This window comes from Patagioenas fasciata, chromosome 16 (genome assembly GCF_037038585.1).
Source record: "Patagioenas fasciata isolate bPatFas1 chromosome 16, bPatFas1.hap1, whole genome shotgun sequence".
Classification (NCBI taxonomy): domain Eukaryota; kingdom Metazoa; phylum Chordata; class Aves; order Columbiformes; family Columbidae; genus Patagioenas; species Patagioenas fasciata.
This window is the reverse complement of record NC_092535.1, coordinates 8,114,063-8,132,735: the sequence shown is the minus strand read 5'-3', so window position 1 is coordinate 8,132,735 and position 18,673 is coordinate 8,114,063. Positions and strand designations below refer to the sequence as shown.

Genomic DNA, 18,673 nt, shown 5'->3' with positions numbered 1-18,673 from the left:
AAGTACTACCCCAGAAGATATAATGGGGTTTATTGTCATGTTTACAAGCATTTTTAAAGTAGGAAATCTTTCCATCAAATGTTTTCTGCCTGCAGCCCCTGGCTTGCCCAGTGAAGCACCAGCCAGGTAACAAGTAACCTCCAGTTTGTCTTCAAACCATCTGTCCTAAAGGCAGCTGTGCACTTAAAATATCTACAAACCATTTTTTTCGCCTCTATCTACATGGCCTGAGGAAAAAAAAAAAAAAGAAATTGCCAAGAAACCAATTCCCCTGCCCACTGTCTGGGTTTGTTTGGGTTCCTCCTGCCCAGTGCCACCTCTCCCACCCACCACAGGAACCAGCAGGACCAGAACCAGCAGGATTTTCACCAGGGAATCACCCAAATAATTCATAGGACAGAGGAGAGCTGCAATCTTTTTGCTTAGGTGGGGGGCTCTAAAGCTCGAATTCCCCCTCTCCTTTTGCTTTGCCACTTCGCAGTTAACCCTCCCTGTTACCTGTGACTCTGTGGTTGATGGTCCAGCAGGTATCATTCTGTTCCTGCTTACAGACAGATACACAAAAATACCTAATGGCCTCTTAATCACTTAATCTGCAGACACCTTCCCCATCAACAGTCCACAAACACCCATGGAAAGTCTTCACCTGTTTCACTAAACTGTAAACCTGGATGTGGCTCCTTCTTATGGAATTTGGCGGGCTGGGCTCATCCCAGGGGAGCCGCCAGCACTTCTGTCCCAGCAGCCTGAATGCAGATAACAAACAGCATTCTCGGACTACACAATAAAAGCCGGTGATGTTGACCACCCAGTAAACCTGATGAGAGGTACTTATCTTCCCAATTAAAGGAATAATATAGTAGATTCGGATGTGATGATTGCAACTGTTGTCACTGTCAGAGCCCAGGTGCCAGACAGGAGCAAAACCTCCTCGGTTTTATCTCCAGCCACATGAACTAGAAATATTTTCCCTGCTCCCCTTCCTGCTGCCCCCCAGGATGACACCCCCCAGGTGTCACAGATGTCACTCATGTCACCCAGGACCATCCATCCAGCCACACCACAGCAAACGCAGGACTGTTGCCACACTGGGGCTTAGGATTTGCCCAGGGACTTCATTCCAGCGCAAAATTGCTGTGATTAAACCTGTTATTTTCACAACACAGCCACATCCAGCACTTGGCATTTCGCCCGTACACAAACCTGTTGTTATCTGTGTCTGTCTGATTCCCATGAATGCTGGTGTGTGGTGTATTATAGGAATAGCAAATGCAAAATCACTGCCTGGAAGGGTTTTATGACCGAAACAGAAACACCACGTTCCACAGAGGAATGGATGAGAGACAAGAATGAATACGGGGCTGTGGGAATATCTGAATCCTGCCCCACTCAGATATTTAGTGTGATATTGAAAAAGGCACTTCCGGGTTTGCTTCTATTAGTTCATTTCTGAAAGACTGGGGCATTCTTATCTGTGAAGCCTTTAAGCTCCTCTATTAGCCTGTTGTTATGAATTTGTAAGTATTACAAATTATTCTGTAAGGAAGCAGTCACAGGGGATGGAGACTGAAGAAGTCTATGAAAAAAACAAACCTTCTGTCTGTATTGATATAACAGTTTGTGGTCCTCAGAATGGGGTAGTGGAAACCTGTGAAAAGGTTAGAGAACTAAAACATTCGGGCTAGAAAACATCATTCCTCTGCTCTATGGTAATTCCAGGGGGTGTGATGCAGGGATCCAACCACCCAGTATCCTCAGCCGGGCTGCACTGAGCTGCTTGACCATTCTTAAAAGAAAACCACTTTTGCATTACAAAGTCAGAGCTGTGTTTAATTACTGGTAAAGTCACAATGAATTTTGAAAGAAAGAAACTGTCAGAATGTACCAAGAAGCCAAGAAATGAGCCTGTATTAATCTTTGGCTACCCTCACTTCTCAAGAAGACATGAATTTGCAGGTTGTGTGAGCTCTCAAGTCGGTGTCACCACCAGGTCAAGCCACAAGGATTACAGGGAGTTTTCATTCAGCGGCTGAACGCAAAGGCACAAAAAACTAACAATGATTCTGAAGAACATTCAGGTTTCCAGTTGTTGACATCAACTGAGCTGATAAAGCAGCAAGAAGACAGCTGCTTCCATCAAACAACAGAAATTTGAGATCTGATGCTTGATCCTACTTATCTTACTTATAACATTTCGTTAACCATCTAAAGAGAAAAACAATTTTAATCGAGTATTTCTTGGCAGAAGACTCAATGGAACAGTAAATTGAGGAAAAAATTCAGACTCACAATGCAGTAATAGTCATAATGAAAAGCTTTTTCCCTCCGCTGCCCTCTCATTATAATAGGTCACAAAGTTTTAAAATTCTATTGTCTTCAATGGTCGGTGATTTTTTGCAATATAAATAGCAATTGTTGTTCCAAACTGAAAATTAACATGTAGGGTTTGGATACAGAAGTTTCTCGTATTAGGGCATACCAGAGATATTAATATTACATCTTCAGAGGGTTTTGATTTTGTTTATTGTCTTGTTTTCTTAGATGTTTGAGGAATATGGGAATTTAAACCTCTTGGATGAGCCCTGCCCCGTTGTGAATCCACTGAAACCTCCACCTGGGGGGTTTCCAACTCTCCTACCTGCGTAAGGGAGTTTTGCAACCCTGTATCTGGAGCTGGACCTGGATCTGTAACTGCTCAAACCAGCAAATGTCTAAATCTGAGGGTTTGAATTAGATCTGCCTGTAACAAATAAAAAGAAGATCATTTTTAAAAAATATGACATGACTCTTCCTTTAAAAGCATCAAACAAAATGTTGGTAGATGCAAGTTCTCTGCTAAACTTACCACAATGGTAAATATTTTCTAGTGGAGATTTAGTCATTCAAAAGAAAAACTGTGTGATTATGTTTAACATCGTCAAAAGTAGAGTGCACTTCAGGTAATAGCTTCCAGGGAGAGGAAATAAAACACTGGGAATAAAGCCATCCTTTTAATCTTGTAAATCTTTATTATCATTGCATGAGCAATTCAGAATTCTGGTGTGCAATGTCAATAGGACCCATTATAGTTCACCTGAGCCCCGGATTTCCTACTGGTAAAGCAACAGGATTTTTGTATTCTTATTACTTTCTTAAAGTACATTGTATTCTATTATATGGCAAGATGTGTATGGAACTTTCATCTGCTTCTAACAGTGAATAAATAGAGAAAAACTTCTGGAAGTCAGAAATACAATTGGAAATTCCTGTCTCAGGATTGCTAATGAACCCGGGGCCTAACTCAGTGTCTCTGATATTGCTGAAACTATAATAATAATAATAATAATAATAATAATAATAATAATAATAATAATAATAATTTGATATCTCTGAGCAGCAAAGATAGCTGGGAAAAGAGCTGTGTTCTGAAATACCTGGAGTTAGTTTGGTTGTAAGTCTGTTAGTAAGTTTGGCAAATATAAATGAAAGATGTCAAGTTTTCCTGCACAGGTACACAGTCCCTAAAATAAAAAGTGCACAGATACCTGATTTGAGGCACATGAGTTAAGAAATCGTCCTTCAACCATCACACTGTTAGTAGTTAATAAACACACTGATTTTGTGTGAATGAAGGGTCAGCTCCCTCTGTCCCATCCAGCCAGATCCAGACACCTTGGCAAATCTCAAAACTACTATTCTGTGAAGGAAGATTCAAAAAAAAAAAAGAGGATTTGGAGGATTTTTATCCTCCCTGATTCTTTTGATGGTGCAGTAGCACCTCTCGTGTGTTAAAGGATCTCCAGCCATTGGTACGTTCTGTATCAGCATTTCCTTGGGACGCTGGAGATCCTTTTCTAATGGGAATATAAGAAAAGTGTGAGTAATTCAGATTATCAGCAGAGACAGTTTTAAGAATGGGATAAGAGCAAGAGATACTGGATTTCTCTGACATGGAGCACCAGGATGTGGGGGTGGGATCCAAAACCAAAATGTGATGTGTGCCCAAGCATGAGTGTCTCATACCTCACCTTCCACTTCAAATCTACAAAGAAATAATTAGCGAGCCTTTAAAAGTATGCCCCCACTGCACAGATCAGAGAGATATTTTCTTTGTAAGTTTCTCAGTTAAATGATGAAGTCAACTGTTATGAAAGAAATTAGGGCCTTCCTGACATTCAGAAAATAGCTTAAATCTGATACTTTACCTCTGATGTTGTGTCAAGGAGCATAAAACCAGCATGAATGGCTGAGGCAATTGAGAAATCCTGAATAGGAGGAGAAGTTCTGTCTCTTTCCAAAAAACTTACAGCCACAGCTTGCTGTGAAAAGCAGTGCAATGTGCTCACTGGCTTTGTCCTTAACGTGATCATGCAAAGTAGCTGATAGTAATCGTGCTGCCCTGCCATCATTTACAATGGCATCTGCTCTCTTTCAATTTGATGTAATTTTCATTGAATTTCGGTCTGTCAGGTTGCCCTGCCATAGGATTCATGTGAAAATGAGATCTTTATTCTAGGCGGCTGATGCAGTTGAAGAATCAGGAAGGCTGCTATCCATTATTCAAAGGGAAGAAGAGTATTTCAAAAATGAAAAAAGAAAAAAATCTCTTTAAATGTGTAAGTTTTCAGTTGCTTTCATTCCAGAAATTAAAAAAAAAAATGAGGCTATTCTAAATAAGATGTCTATATATCACAGCTGGCCTCAGGATGCTCTAACACGTGTTCAAATGGGAATTATGATACATGTGTAAAATTACTTACAGACCTGACACAGCAAAGAATGAATACTGAGAGGAATCTGAGTTGGAGTTTGGGGTGAACACTCACTTCTGCAAGCTTGAAATACCAACTTTGGGGTAGAAATTACTGAGCAAAACAGATTAAAATTTAAATTTACATTTTAATTTAAAATTAAAGATGGACAGTGATCCTAGCAAAGTAGTAGAAGTCATTGGCCAAGTCAGCCTGTATCAATCTGCTACAAATCCTTTCAACACTGGAGTTTAATTATGTCATACTCCTAATAGTGCAGAAGGTGGTAATTAGAATTCTGGAGTGCAGTAGAGAACTGCTGATCCACTGGGCAGGTTTATGTAATTAAGTCTGTCATGAAGACAACATGCATAGTTTGTCAAACTTCTTAAGCAATAGCTCGTTAGCATCATTGATTTATAGATCAACTTACATCATCTCGGTCCAGTTTATAAAATCACCGAGTTACAGTATACAAGCAGCAATGCACTGAAATACATGCCTGCTGAATCAGAAAACAAAAAGTGGCTTTGTGTATTGGCCCATAACAAAAAGAAGTGCATGTACTACTTTGGCAGGATTGTTAGCTGTATCTGTTCCTTTTTACAGGAACAGATATATATTTATATTTTGACATAGGCACGTCAGTCCTGACAGTGTTGTCTACAGCCTTTCTGTAAACCTGTTTATTTATTTGAGGGTTTTTTTCCCCTCCTAAGATGCCCTAGGGATGCACATGGTGATCACTGACATTTCGTTGGCCATGAAGATGGAAACACTTCATGCTTCAGATCTAATCCAAATACTTAAAATTACTGATAAAGTTACTCTGGCATTTTTGTGCTGTTTTAGAAGGAATAATTGGCTTTGAAATACGTGATACAAACTGCAACCAAAAAAATAGAGAGTTGGAGGTTTGAAATATAGTAAACAAATGTCTCCTGTCTCTTCTTACAGGTGTCTCCTAAACAGCCAAATAGATAGAAACAAGAATACAGCCTATATGAAATTCCACCTTCACTGAAATCAACAGATTTTCCCCTTTGATTAACACGTAAGCATAAGACAAATTCGTTTTGTTTTGTTTCATTTTTCAGTCTGTCTGGTTTAGAATTATTAAAGATAGTGGTGGATTCACTGAAAATGGTGAAGGATAAAACTCAGAGACATTGGGCAACACCAGTAAGTTGTTCCTGATCCAGGACAGGAGCATCTGTCCGCTTGGAGACGAACTCTGCCCCGTGTTAGAAGCATCTCCTACCAGTAGAACCACTGCAAATATAACCATGATTTCTGAGAATCCAATTTCTTCTCCATCAACTTTACACCCCGGGAGGAATTTGGCTCAACAGATAAAGCTCCATCACCAGATATGTTGGTTTATCAACCATTCCCTCCTGTAATTACATTCTTTGCGCATGAGGATAAACCCAGAATGATACAGTTCTGGTTTGGTTCTGTAAATCAAACGCAGGCTTGACATTTTGGAATCAAACCAGAAGTGTTTATAAAACAAAACAGGAGATGGGACAGGCCTTTTTTCTATGACTAATGAGGAAAAAAGATCCTGTTACTGGCGCTTTGTGCAGTTTCTTGTTTGACAGACACGTAGAATCTAGAGAAATATTCCCCCACATCAGACAAGTCCAGGAGTTCTTTGACAAGTTACTTGGCTCAGTCCTGGGTGCTGCTACTGGCTTGTCATTATTACAAGCCAAATTTCACACTAACCTGTTGTTTCCACAGCTTTCTGTAACAGCAGCACTGCCTGGCTGCAGCTCCAGTTGGTTCCTAACACATTACTTTTTGCCAATGCAGAGGATTCATTTTATAAATCAATCTTAAACGTCACCCAGATGATGTAGCCGAATGGATGATGCTGAAGGGCACCTAGGAATACTTTTGGATAGTCAAAGTTGATATGCAAAAAAGGGCCCTAACATAATCTCTCAAACCCCTGACTTGCACAGTTCTGCCAAGGTTTGTATGTGCTTAAAGGTCTATATGGACTTTGTGAAAATCTTCTGCTGCCCTCCACCTCAGTGAAAGGCTGAGTGTGATCACCATCTTAATGTCAGAAAGTCAAGTTTAATGCTTGGCTGCTTTCCTTCAGAAGATCCTTTCTGTTTATGCTGGCTATTTTTTTAGAATTATTTTTTAAAATAGTATTTTTGTTTCGAAAAATAAAATTTTAAAAGTGCCCCAGAGAAGAAAATGATGATCTGAACAATCCTGATTGCAACACAGAAACTCTCAAGGAAGGGAATGCCTTCTGGGTTCATGCTGGCCAGCTGGGACAGGCTGAGGTTGGTTTGGTAGGCACTTCAGGTACTTTAAATAAAAAACACCTTCAGTGAAATGTGCTGCGGTTCTGGGATAGCCAGGCATCCATGAACTGATTCTTGTGCTCACTTTGAACAGGTTCATTCTAAATCCATTCATTTTTCTTTACATTTCTCTGTCAGCCTGGGATACGATGGATTTATTAAACTGAAAAAACAGTGAGATGGCTTTTCCTTCCCCAGCCCATACTCTGCACTGGGATATTCTGAAGCATAACAATAGCAATAATGAACACCCCTGTGCGTGCTTAAAGATTATTATTTGTGCTGCTTTCGATCTATTTTTCTAAGGCTCGCCATCTGATGCCCATCTGATACATAGCCCCTCTCTGCTGGGAGAATGAGCACAACTGATCACAAGGGAGAAGTTCAGTTCAAGAACATATGTCTCAGCAAACAGAACGTATCCTCTGCCTGACAGCTGCTCCCCTTTTCTCTGCTGCTTCATCCACCCTCTTCTTTTGAATTAAATTCCATATATTTACCCCATAAGAAGCCATGCAGACCAGACCTGAGAGTGAACTCCTTGTTCAATGTTCTTGTTTAAAATAATCAAATGCACCTTTTTGCTAAGAACTTACGTAATTAGGAAGAAGCTGGAAGAGGCAAAGATGCTCTAAAGGGCTGTGTGATTAGACTCTAACTACAAATAGGTTTATAATTTTAGTTCTTCCTCCTTGACAGGTTTAATGAGGAGAAAAGCACATCTATGTCAAACTATCCTCACTGATCTGTTAAAAGATGTGCAAAATCATCAAGCTCCAACTTTTGGCCAATTCTCTGTTAGAGCGGAGCTGCCCACAGATTTCACACTGAAAGGCGGATTTGGAAAGTACAGGTAAAGCTCACAAATCAAATGAGAACTCCACTTTTCAGGAAGTCCTTGTCAGTTAGAAAGGATATTATATTTGGAAATACTAAAATATGTCAAGGCACTGAGGTTACTTATCTTGTAGGAGGATTTATGGACCTGAGAGTAATTCAGTGCAGTACTACATATGTACTTCTGCATGTACAAACTACATATGCAATGAAAATGGCATAATATAGTAGCTAATTACTTAGTCTGCCAAAAATTAAACCCAGCTATGGCTAACGACACACTCAGCATCAGCCAGCAGTCACAGCCAGCAGCTGTAGCAGGGATCCCTGTCCATGGGCTCCAGCAAATCGCGCCATTTTTCCTTCTCAGTTTCTCTAGAATAAAGCTGGTAATGCTCTCTGGGGGTCTCAGGAGGTTTCATTCACCTACATAAGACAAATCTGTTAGAATCTATATCAAAGAGGTACCAAAAACCCCAAGTAAAGTGACTGGTTTTAATGGAAAAGCACACAGATTATATTATTTTGCAAACGTTCATGTGGCAGACCAAGAATGATCCAGGATTTGGACTGAAGTTTTTACTTTGTTAAGGGCACCAACACACGGTGTTCTGAAATAATGACAGAAATAGTTGTAGTCATATTGCTTATCCCAGAAATTAAATGTTTCTAGAGAGAAAGACAAATGCTGGGTGTATTTTTCAGTTGATCACACTGCAATGTCTTATGAAATATCAGAATGTTCCTGGGGGACATGACCTGATACAGCAAAGGGCTGAGCACCCCTGGTTGATATAACAGGTGAGTGGATTTCTAAGGCTGAAAGCAGCCTCAGGAGTGGGAAGAAAAAGAGAGGAACTAAATTGTGCATGTCTTACGTTGCTGGTATCTGCTTAAAACCAAAAGTAAGATTTCAATTTGAACAAGGGGAGGGTAAAATTTTCGGAATCTGAAAAATATCCCTAAAATTTAAAAAGAGAAAAACTTAACTCTGGTCTGAATCCAGAGAGGATGGTGTTATTATAAGGTCTTGTATGTTTCCTAGAGGCATTGAAAGAGACAAGGAAATTTAGACACAGGGAAATGTAATTATTTGTGATTGAAACAAAATAGCAGCCAGTTCATGCATGTGCTCTTCCTGTTGAATTAACATTATTCTACTGAATTAAATTACTTTCATATGGTACTGTACTTTCTGAGGTAGCCATATGTTTTTTCACATGCTGTTTCACATGCTACTTATTTTAGTCATCAGAACTTAATGACATAAAAATTGCTATCTGAGTTGATATGGTTATTCCCTCTTGATGACAGTCTTTAAGCAGAAGCATAATGTGACAGATGAGAGTGCTGAAGCTCAGTGTTTCACCCAGACTTGAAAACAATTAAAAAAAATCTTCCTGCAAAACTTTGAAAACTATTCTATGGGGAAGCAATTTTTCTACTCTGTAATTTATTTGCTTTTCTTTCTCCCTTCATTTTTCTACACCTAGAAATGTGGATGAAAACAGGAATTTAAGTCGTTCAGGAACTCATTTACTCCTTCTGTGCAGTCATCACAGGAAATCACAACCCTCTCTTTGGTAGCAGCTCAAGATGAGGCAGCAGCATAGTTCAAACAAACACTGGTAGATTGAACAAGCCAGGATCCAAACCACCAAACTTCCCAAGGCTTCATGGGTGAAACTTTGCGTTTAGCTCATTTTGAACTTTTACTTAATGTTAAATTAGTCTGTTTGGGTATAAGCATTACATCAGACCCCAAAGAATGATATAATTCTTTAGGTGTCAAAGGTACAGAGAGTTTTCAGTTGCAGAAAATTGCATCTTAATAATTAGGATAATTTGCAAGAAAATCATGTCTCTTTGCTTGTGGATTTTTTCCCCCGCTGCTTTATTATTCACTCAGAACAGTCATTCTTTACATGTGATGTCATTGTTATTTGCTGTTGAAATAATTTTAATGTCACAAAAAGGATTAAGACTTCAAGGGAGGAGTGAGAAATAGGAAAACCTGATCACCTAAGCAACAGAAGTCCTGTTTCATGCCTCTGTGCCTAATAATACCTACCAAGGCAAAAAAACCCTGTCACCGAGGGAATGATACATTCTCTTTCTTCCCAAACAAAATGCTTTTTACGCCTTAAATGACGGGCAGAGCTGGTAGGCTCTGAATTTTTCAAGAAAGCCAGGCATAGATATTTGTTAAGCATGTCAGGCTGATAGAAAATGATCGTGTTGTGACGAGCGGTTTGGGGGGTTTTCCAGTGCGCTCTGGACCCTTCCCCAGCACCATCTCCCACCTTGGCCGCTCCTCATGGTGGGATGGTGCACGTTGGGGTGGCCAAGGCTCCCCTGGCAGCCTCAGACCCCACTCTGCCCCCGAGTGTCACCTTCCCAACCCTCTGGAGACCCCAAATGCACAAGAACAGGCCTATGGAGGCCATTTGGGCTGGCAACGTTGCACTACCTTCTTGGCTGGCCCAAGAAACTCTGAAGTTTGACAGCGGTCGATGAGACACTTCTTGGAGGCATTTGGTGGCCCTGTCCCGTGTCTGAGGGGACAGGCTCTGTCAACAGCAGTCCACTGTTGTCCCCAAACCAGGGTTCTTTACCTGGTGCGCATCGAAATGAGCCAAATTTGGCACACAGAGATGAAACACTGTTTATTACAGAGTTGCGCAAGCCTGGATGCTGGAATAAAGCCAGCATGCCAGCAAGAAAAGTAAAAGGCTTTATATACAAAATTGTATCACTACTCAGGGCAGTCCTAAAGAGCCAGTTGGTTACGCAATTGCATATTACATTACATGATAATTTTAGTGCAGAATAAGCAACATTCATCTGAAGGACACTTTATCCAACATGTTAAAGCAAGACTCAACTAATTGTGCAGACTGCAAAATGTCTAAAGCTGCACGGTCAGTAGGGTCTGTAGTTGGTGATTGTTTTACAAGTCACTCTTTGTTGTATGAGCAGAATGAGCTAAAACTGAAAGGATTTACACATCTTTAGGTTAGAAATTGAAGACAGAATTCATTAAGTGATGACAAGAACAGACTGGACAACACCCTCAGACACATGTAAGGAGCCATTGAATGACGAATGCTGTTTTTACAACTGATCTGGCACCTGACCCCAGCAGGGGGAAAGGACTGAAATACATCAGACTATAAATCCTTAGTTTAAAATGAAGTCTCTTTGAACTAATCCCTGAATGAAAACTGATACCTGTATTTACAAAAGTTAATCTAGGGGAAAGGGTAGCCAAAGAGCCAGGAATCCATATTTTAAATAGATTCATAAGGGGTAGGGATTGTTAGAATTAGATGAATGAGATAGGTAAACTGAGGCAGGGTCAGCTGGTCTGTAAACCCTGCAGTACCAAGCAGTGGGGAACAAGGGAGGGAAATTGTGCCCTTGATTTGAGGGGGATATAAGCTGGGGCTTTTTGCCCTATTCTGCGTGCCTGTCTTTAGGTAGAACACCCAGCCTTGCAAAATTGTTATTAAAATATGCTTCGCTGAGAGATGCTGCCTGGGCTTATTCTGTGGGCAAGGTGATTTGTTTCCTACACACACGGCGTGAACTGCAGGGTTGCCTTGTACAGGAACAGGAGTTGGACTCGATGATCCCTGTGGGTCCCTTTTGAAGAGAAGCTGCCAAATTAATGCACACTGGGATTAAGTTATAAAAGACGTACTCATCGTTAACCAATTGACATGAGACAAATGCTTTCTGATCAACCGCAAAATGAAGGGATATTTTTCAAGTTTTAAATCCATATGCATGGCAAGGGGGAGACAGAAGATTAAGTGATACTATTTAGAAGCAGAGTGCTTAGTTTATATTTAACTAATAATAAGTGTATTGTAAGTAAGGGACTAAACAATTATAATTAATACCATCAACTATTTCTAACTATTTCTTAGGATAGATGTATGCCAAAATTTTCAAAAACTGCAATGCCTATGTAATAATTATGTTAATATAAGCAACGCAAGAGCATCCAGTGTTTGAAGCACTGACGGAGTATGATGCCCAGAGCTCCCCAGCGCTGATAAAATAATGGCACTTAACAGTATAATTGACTCTGCTGCTAAGTTTATTTCTCCGTTTCCCTTCCAACTCAGGACATTCTATGACCCTATGACGACAACGCCAGTCCGCCCCAACCCCGTGCTCCAGGCCCCAGGGCCGCCCCCCGGCCCCGCCTCGCCCGCCACCCCGGTCCCGGCCGGTAGGAGCCGCTGCGGGCCCGCGCGGCGCGGCCATGGGCGAGGCGGAGGGCGGCTCGGCGGCCGCTGTGGAGAAGCCGCCGCTGCCCGCGGCCGGGCCAGGAGCGGCGGCTGCGGTCGCTGCCGCTGTTGCGGCCGCCGCGGCGGCAGCGGCCGGCGCCCCGGAGCCCGGCGTGCCGGCCGAGGAGGCGGTGGTGGTGTGGAGCCCCGAAGTGGAGGTGTGCCTCTTCCACGCCATGCTGGGCCACAAGCCCGTAGGTGAGAGCAGGCCGCGGGCTCGAGTAGCGGCGCTGGCCGGGGAGGAAAACCAGACGCTGGGCCCGGAGCGGCAGGGGTCGGGCGGGGCGAGTGTGAGGGACCCTCCAGCCCGGGTCTGGCGGCCTCGCGGTCCCGCAGCAGCCGGGCGAGAGCCCCGGGGCTTCGCGTCGTGGCGGGGCCTGCGGGGAAGGTGGCGCCGCGTCCACCGGGCTACTCGGCCGCCCCTCCGGGGCACCAGGCCAGCCCTCTGTAGGAAACGACCATCTTGCCAGTGTAACAGGACCAGGCAGGATCTCTCAGCAAAGCATATTTTATTAACTGTTTTGCAGGATCGGCTGGCACACGGAATAGGGCAAAAAGCCCCCGCTTGTATCCCTCCCCTGTTCCCCAGGGGTTGGTACTGCAGGGTTTATAGACCACCCAACCCTGCCTCAGTTCACCTGTCTCATTCATCTAATTCTAACAATCCCTTCCCCTGATTGATTTATTTAAAATACGTGTTCCTGGCTCTTGGGTTACCCTTTTCCCTAGCTTAACTTCTTAAATGCAGTAATCAGTTTGCATTTGGGATGAGTTCTAAGAGTTTGTTTTACATTAAGGATTCGTAGTGTGATGTCTCTCAGTCCTTCCCCCCACTGGGGTCAGGTGCCAGCTCCCTAGTTTTGTAAAAACGGCATTCTTCCTTCAGTGGCTCCTTACACCTCCACACTCCCTCTTGCCATCACCTTTCTTGACTTTGCTACCTTTTACTTTCCTTCGGTTGTTTATCACGCAGCTGATCTGTAAGATCTGACTGCAGCCCCATGTGGAAGCATTAGCCAGGGGGGCACCCTCAGCCCCTCTGCAGCACAGCACCTGTGCTGTAGGGTGAAATTAACAGAATCATAGAAATTATCAGCCAGGTAGGGCTGCCCAGGTTACCATGTGTCTCATCCATACTGCATCATTTCCTTGTACCAATAGGACTTTTTAAATTGTGTGGTATATGTAAATTATTAGTAGTGTTAATTGCACTGAGTTTTTACCCCAGGTGTGAATCGCCACTTCCACATGATTTGTATCCGGGATAAATTCAGTCAGAATATTGGACGGCAGATTTCTTCCAAAGTGATTTGGGACCACCTGAGCACCATGTATGATATGCAGGCTCTTGTGAGTATAAAGGGGTTGATGCAGCCACTTTCTTATTTCTTATAGTTCAGGGGGGTTGATGGGCCCAAATCACTGGGCTTGTTACACCTTTCATGTTAGTAAGGATCGTGTGTCATTCCAGAGAGTTGATGAGGTTTTCCCTGTATGAAAGTGGGTCAGGTGGAGACAAGGAAACTTGCAGTGGTTTGTTGTTGTGTTATTTCTTCTATACTGTGTTCTGGCATTGTTGATTAAAGTTGCCCAAATGCTGATCCAGCAAATGTTTACATACGTACTTGAGTGTCAAATAAGGAGGTTGTACTGTGTTTACATAAGAATTTACCGTGTCTGGGTTCCCAAAGTTATCTCAATTCATCATGAGTCGTGGTCTGAGATATCTCAACCTTAGTAATGAGTTTGACATCAGGAGCCTCTTACTAAGAATTATTTAGCTACTAATTGCATGTAAAATAGAACTTGAAATTGCACTTCTAGATCCAAATTAAAGCTTATACCAAAGTCATTCATAGAGGTGTTTCTTTTCTTTCTAAGCACGAGTCTGAGATTCTTCCGTTCCCTAATATAGAGAAGAATTTTGCTCTTCCTGACGAAATGATTCAAGAAGTAAGAGAAGGTAAGATGTGAGAGCAGCCTCTTATTCTTGGTTCCTCTACTGTCATCTCAGAGCAGGTAGTTTAATAAAACTTGGAGATGGCTGTAATATTACGTCAGACCATAACTTTTGCTAACATGAATCATCTGCACACTTAAATGTGGTTCATTTTGTAGCAAGATAATTTTTTAAAGAGTGAGAGCTGTGGAGCTGATGAGAACTACCAAGTTCTTCCAAATCTCACTCATGATAAGCCGATATGTAGTGTCTAATCTAATAGACATATGCAGCGGTTTGACAGAAATCTCAGGTTAAGCAATGAAATCTGGAGTTTCAGTTTAGCTACATGTATGTTATTTGATACTGTTGCCCAAGATAGGAGCTCGGAAGCTCATCTGCCAAAAGACTTCTTGGGATATTTTAAGCTACAGTGTAATGCTTCTCAATTACTAGGTACACTAAACTTTACACTAAAAATTCAGTATAAAATCATAATATAGCTAAGACATTGCATTATGTTTTGCCTATTTAGCATTTCACTTTGTTCCTGTTAATAATTTCAGTGGAACTCTTTGGGATGGCACATCATCTCATTCAGTGCTTTATGTTACACTCGTAGTATACCTGAACTGTTAGCTGTCTTTTTCTATCGCAGTGTCATGGAACCTTTCTAAATTGCTGCCGAATGTGGCACCGAGTGCTTGTTAATGTTGTCCACGTGTGCCAAAGCTGCTAATCCAGAAAAAAATACAGCCAGTTCTTTAAAACCATATAACCGTAGTTTAACAACCCTTTCTGTAGGAAAAGTCATGATGGAAGAAGAAGTGAAAGAGGAAATAAAAGAAGAAATGGAAACGCATACAGGTCCAGAAGAAGGTAAATTTGTGACTCTGTACTGTGTAATACGAGATTAAAAAATCACTGTAACTGAGAAATTAATGTTAAAATGTAAATCCCAAATATGATGTATGTTGTGATTTGTATTCAGACTTAGCATATGCTCATGCCAAGAGCTAGAATAATTTAAGAATGCACAAAGTAAGCACTTGCCAATATCTGATACTTCAAGAGGTGTCTCCTTTGCTCCTAATTCATATATGCAGAGTCGTATAGCTTTGGAGTTTTTTGGTTTTTATATGTGCTTGACAAAACCCTGGGAGTCTGAAGTAATTGAAGGATCTCTGAAAGAAGGTCGAGTCCAGTTTTGGTGAACCTAAATACTCTGTGTCAGGATGTGGATAGTCCTGGGGGAAAATAGAACCTACAAATCAAAAAAGATTGTAAGATTGTATGCTGAAGTGGGATGCTGGGCAGAGTGTGGGGGTTTTATTTACATTTTCTTGCTTCTTCTAAATCTAAGGCTTAGTTTCCTAACACTTCGCTGTAGAACAAAGTCAAACGTGAACAGTAGAGATCCTGATATTTACCTTAACAGACCAAGCCAACTGTTAACTATATAATTTCATAATATTTATATCTCAGAATAATTGGTGTTTTAAGATTGAGTGTAATAAAAGATCTAAAAATGTATTTTTTAAATATGTAAAATTTCACATTTGAGTGTTCAGTTTTAAAATCAATCTATAATACCAAATGTAATGACTGTTGCCGATCATTAATTTCATAGATTGGTCCTATGTTCTGTAAATGTTCCTATTAAGTATCATTTAATTTTACGTGCTGTTTAATTCTACTTAATGAATTTCACTTTTAGCCTGTCAAAATACATGCCTGTCTTTAAAATAATAAAGCAAGATGTGCCTTTCTTACATATTTTTCCTTTAAAAGTGAAAATAATACTTAAATGGTCGTTAAATATGCTGATAATTGATTGGTTTGAAAAGTTTGATGTAATATAAAGAAATTTGATATCACTTCTGTTTGTCTATGTGTATGACTCTGATCTGGCATCATTACTTTGATCCTATTTCAGTTTTTGCACCCTCTGGAAGTTTAGCAAAAACAACTGAAAAGCCAAGCAGCAAAGAAAAAGAGAAAACTTCATCAGATTCCGGGTCCAAAGAAGGATCTGATAAGAGGAAGCGCAACAGAGTCACTGAGAAGGTCCTAAACGCAAACAGTAATCCCTCCAGCCCGAGCGCTGCGAAGCGACGCAGAACGTAGAGAGAAGCGATAAACTCTGCGACATGAGGAGCAAACAGTAAAAACAAATAGCAGGATAGTCGCTACATAAACTTTTTGAGGCAGGACAAAATATCTGAGCCAAGTATTTGAAGAATCTCCACGTTGGCTTTATACACGCAAGACTTTTTGTCCAATTTCCCGATGTGTTTAGTGGCCAGCGGTGGCGGCCGTCTCAGGGCGCTGGGGGAGAAACGTGGCAGCGTCACGAGTCCGTGCGTGTACAACAGCTCCGGTGGGTGCATTTCAAACCAGTAACAGGCTCTGCGCCTACGTAGTTCCTGGAAGCAAGTGCCCAGTGAAACACAGAGCCTCAGTTCATTAAAAACACCAGTTATTTCTGTAAATTTTGGGTTGTTTTTTCTGCCTTTTGGGGTTTTTTTTGCTGTCTTGGACTATTACACAACTGTGGGTAGTGTTTGGTGGTTTTACTTACTGCAAACAGAATGTTTACATCAAATGTCTGAATTCTTTGATTCAGTAAAACTAAATTTTTTTTAAATGCAGATAACTTGGAAGTTGAGTTTAAGTGTATTTCACTCTGATTGCTGAAGGAACCTTCTTTCACCCTTAGTGACGTAACATTTTTTGATCTCTTTATGTCGATATGCCCTAAGTGAATGAAAATGATAATGCTCCTTGAATAATAAGAAAAACCCCAGTGATGCCACATGGTTTTCTGATGGGTCAGCTGAGCTGAGCATAAAACTGGAGATGTTGTTTCATCCATTTCTAATATCGTAGTACATAACAGTGGGTTTTGTACGTCTTTATTTATTTGTTTAAAGCAGTTTTAGTAGATGTTAATGGAATTTGTATTCCAAAATGTTAATTTTGTCCTACAAGTTAAGAATCTTACTGACATTGTAATGCTTGTCCTTTCTATGCTAAAAAATTAAGATTTGAAGAAGTTGCTGTTTTGGTGTTGGGAGAAGATGGACCATTTAACAAACACGTGTTAAATGGTGAACAAAGTAGGCTGAAATGTTGCTGAATTCGTTTCACCATATTAACTATCCGTTAATAAAAAGAAAAGTTACTTCTTGATCTGTCAGTATTGGCTTTAGGTGAGGAACTAGGAATCTACTAGTTTTTGCTTTTATTCTAGGTACGTAGTCAAGTTCTTCTTTGTCTTACCTGCTTCACCTGTTTTATACCAAAAATAAATTTGACTTGTTTTTATTTTACTAAATGGTATTTCTTGTGTAACTTGATTAAAATTTGGCGCAATTTATTTTGAAAGTTATTTAGGTATCTTGAGCCGTTAGTGAGATTGGTCAAAAGTGCCTCCATTATTTTGTTTGGTTGGTTGGTTGGTTTGGTTTTTGTTTTGTTTGTTTTTGCAAATTTCGTCTGGGTCTTATGAACAACTACCCTGTTGTTTCTCTAAGCTGAAGTTTTGGTTGCAGCCAAATCTCACCTGTTCACCCTCCGAGCTCTAGAAGGTGAGAACTCTGCTGGCACGGGCACTATAACCACTTTTCCAGCGTGATGCAAGTTCACTGCTTTAGGGTCTGAAATAAAGAGCAGGACACAAACAAATTCTGAGCCAGAAGGGATGAAACGCCATGAATTTCGTGCTGCGCCCCAATGAGCCGTGCAAGAGAGCTCTGGTTCGTGGGAGAGATGCTACAAGTGCCTCAGGTCTTCTGGCTGGGTAGAAATCAAACCTTGTATGAGGAAGCTCCTGGTTTTATTTTTGATGTTGAAGAAAAATGTCTAAGTTAATTTATTTGCTATGATAAAGTTCATAGAGGTTGTAATAATTCACTTACAGGTCTATCATTGGAGTGAGTGATGAAGGATGAAGTATTGCTGTTTCTTTAGGAATTAAAATGCTGTTTACTTTGCAGTGATCTACACAGATCTTGGCCATAAAGTGCAGATTTTGTAACTTTAAAGTCTCACAGCCTTGTGGCTAAATCCTTATCACCCAAGGGATTCTAGTCTACATTTTTTTTGCTATACCAATGAAATGTTTTTTATAGCTTAAAGTAGGAATGAGTCAACGTGTAGTGGTACAACCTCTCAACACCATACTCAAAGCTGGGAAAGTCCGCATGGGATTTCATGATCCAGTGACAGATTTTTTATTTTCAGCACATCGTTGGTTGCAAAGTTCGATATTTGGAAAATGCAAATGCTTTAAATGACCCAAGTGCTTTACCTCCCCTTTCACCGAGTCCTGTCTTCTTGGGAAGTTTGTTCTGTTATTCATTATCCTGTAGGAGGGATATTACTTTTTCTATGGATGTTGCTGGTTTTGCCATGTGAAGAAGTTAAATACACAAGTTTTGCTGAACACTGAGAAGCTCCCGCTACTCCAGTAGCTTGTTTCCAGCCCGGTGACTGTTCACAGCCTGTCCAGGACCCCTTACTGCTGCCCAGCGCCGGGCT

At 41.0% G+C, this 18,673-nt stretch overlaps 1 protein-coding gene across 1 annotated transcript; it reads left to right on the top strand.

Moving 5' to 3' along the window:
• Positions 1-12,152: 12,152 nt before the first annotated feature.
• Positions 12,153-17,468, top strand: MRGBP (MRG domain binding protein). Its single transcript, XM_065850040.2, has 5 exons — positions 12,153-12,390; positions 13,421-13,542; positions 14,074-14,155; positions 14,936-15,010; positions 16,068-17,468. The coding sequence occupies exons 1-5, from the start codon at positions 12,168-12,170 to the stop codon at positions 16,256-16,258; spliced, it is 693 nt and encodes a 230-aa protein (XP_065706112.1). The 5' UTR covers positions 12,153-12,167; the 3' UTR covers positions 16,259-17,468.
• The last annotated feature ends 1,205 nt before the right edge of the window (positions 17,469-18,673 follow it).

Bases quoted from the DNA above. Each gene is read 5' to 3' on its own strand.
- MRGBP (XM_065850040.2), top strand. From the start codon at position 12,168: ATGGGCGAGGCGGAGGGCGGCTCGGCGGCCGCTGTGGAGAAGCCGCCG. The intron at 12,391-13,420 runs GTGAGAGCAGGC...TTTTTACCCCAG, and splicing joins GCTGGGCCACAAGCCCGTAG to GTGTGAATCGCCACTTCCAC. The intron at 14,156-14,935 runs GTAAGATGTGAG...CCCTTTCTGTAG, and splicing joins GATTCAAGAAGTAAGAGAAG to GAAAAGTCATGATGGAAGAA.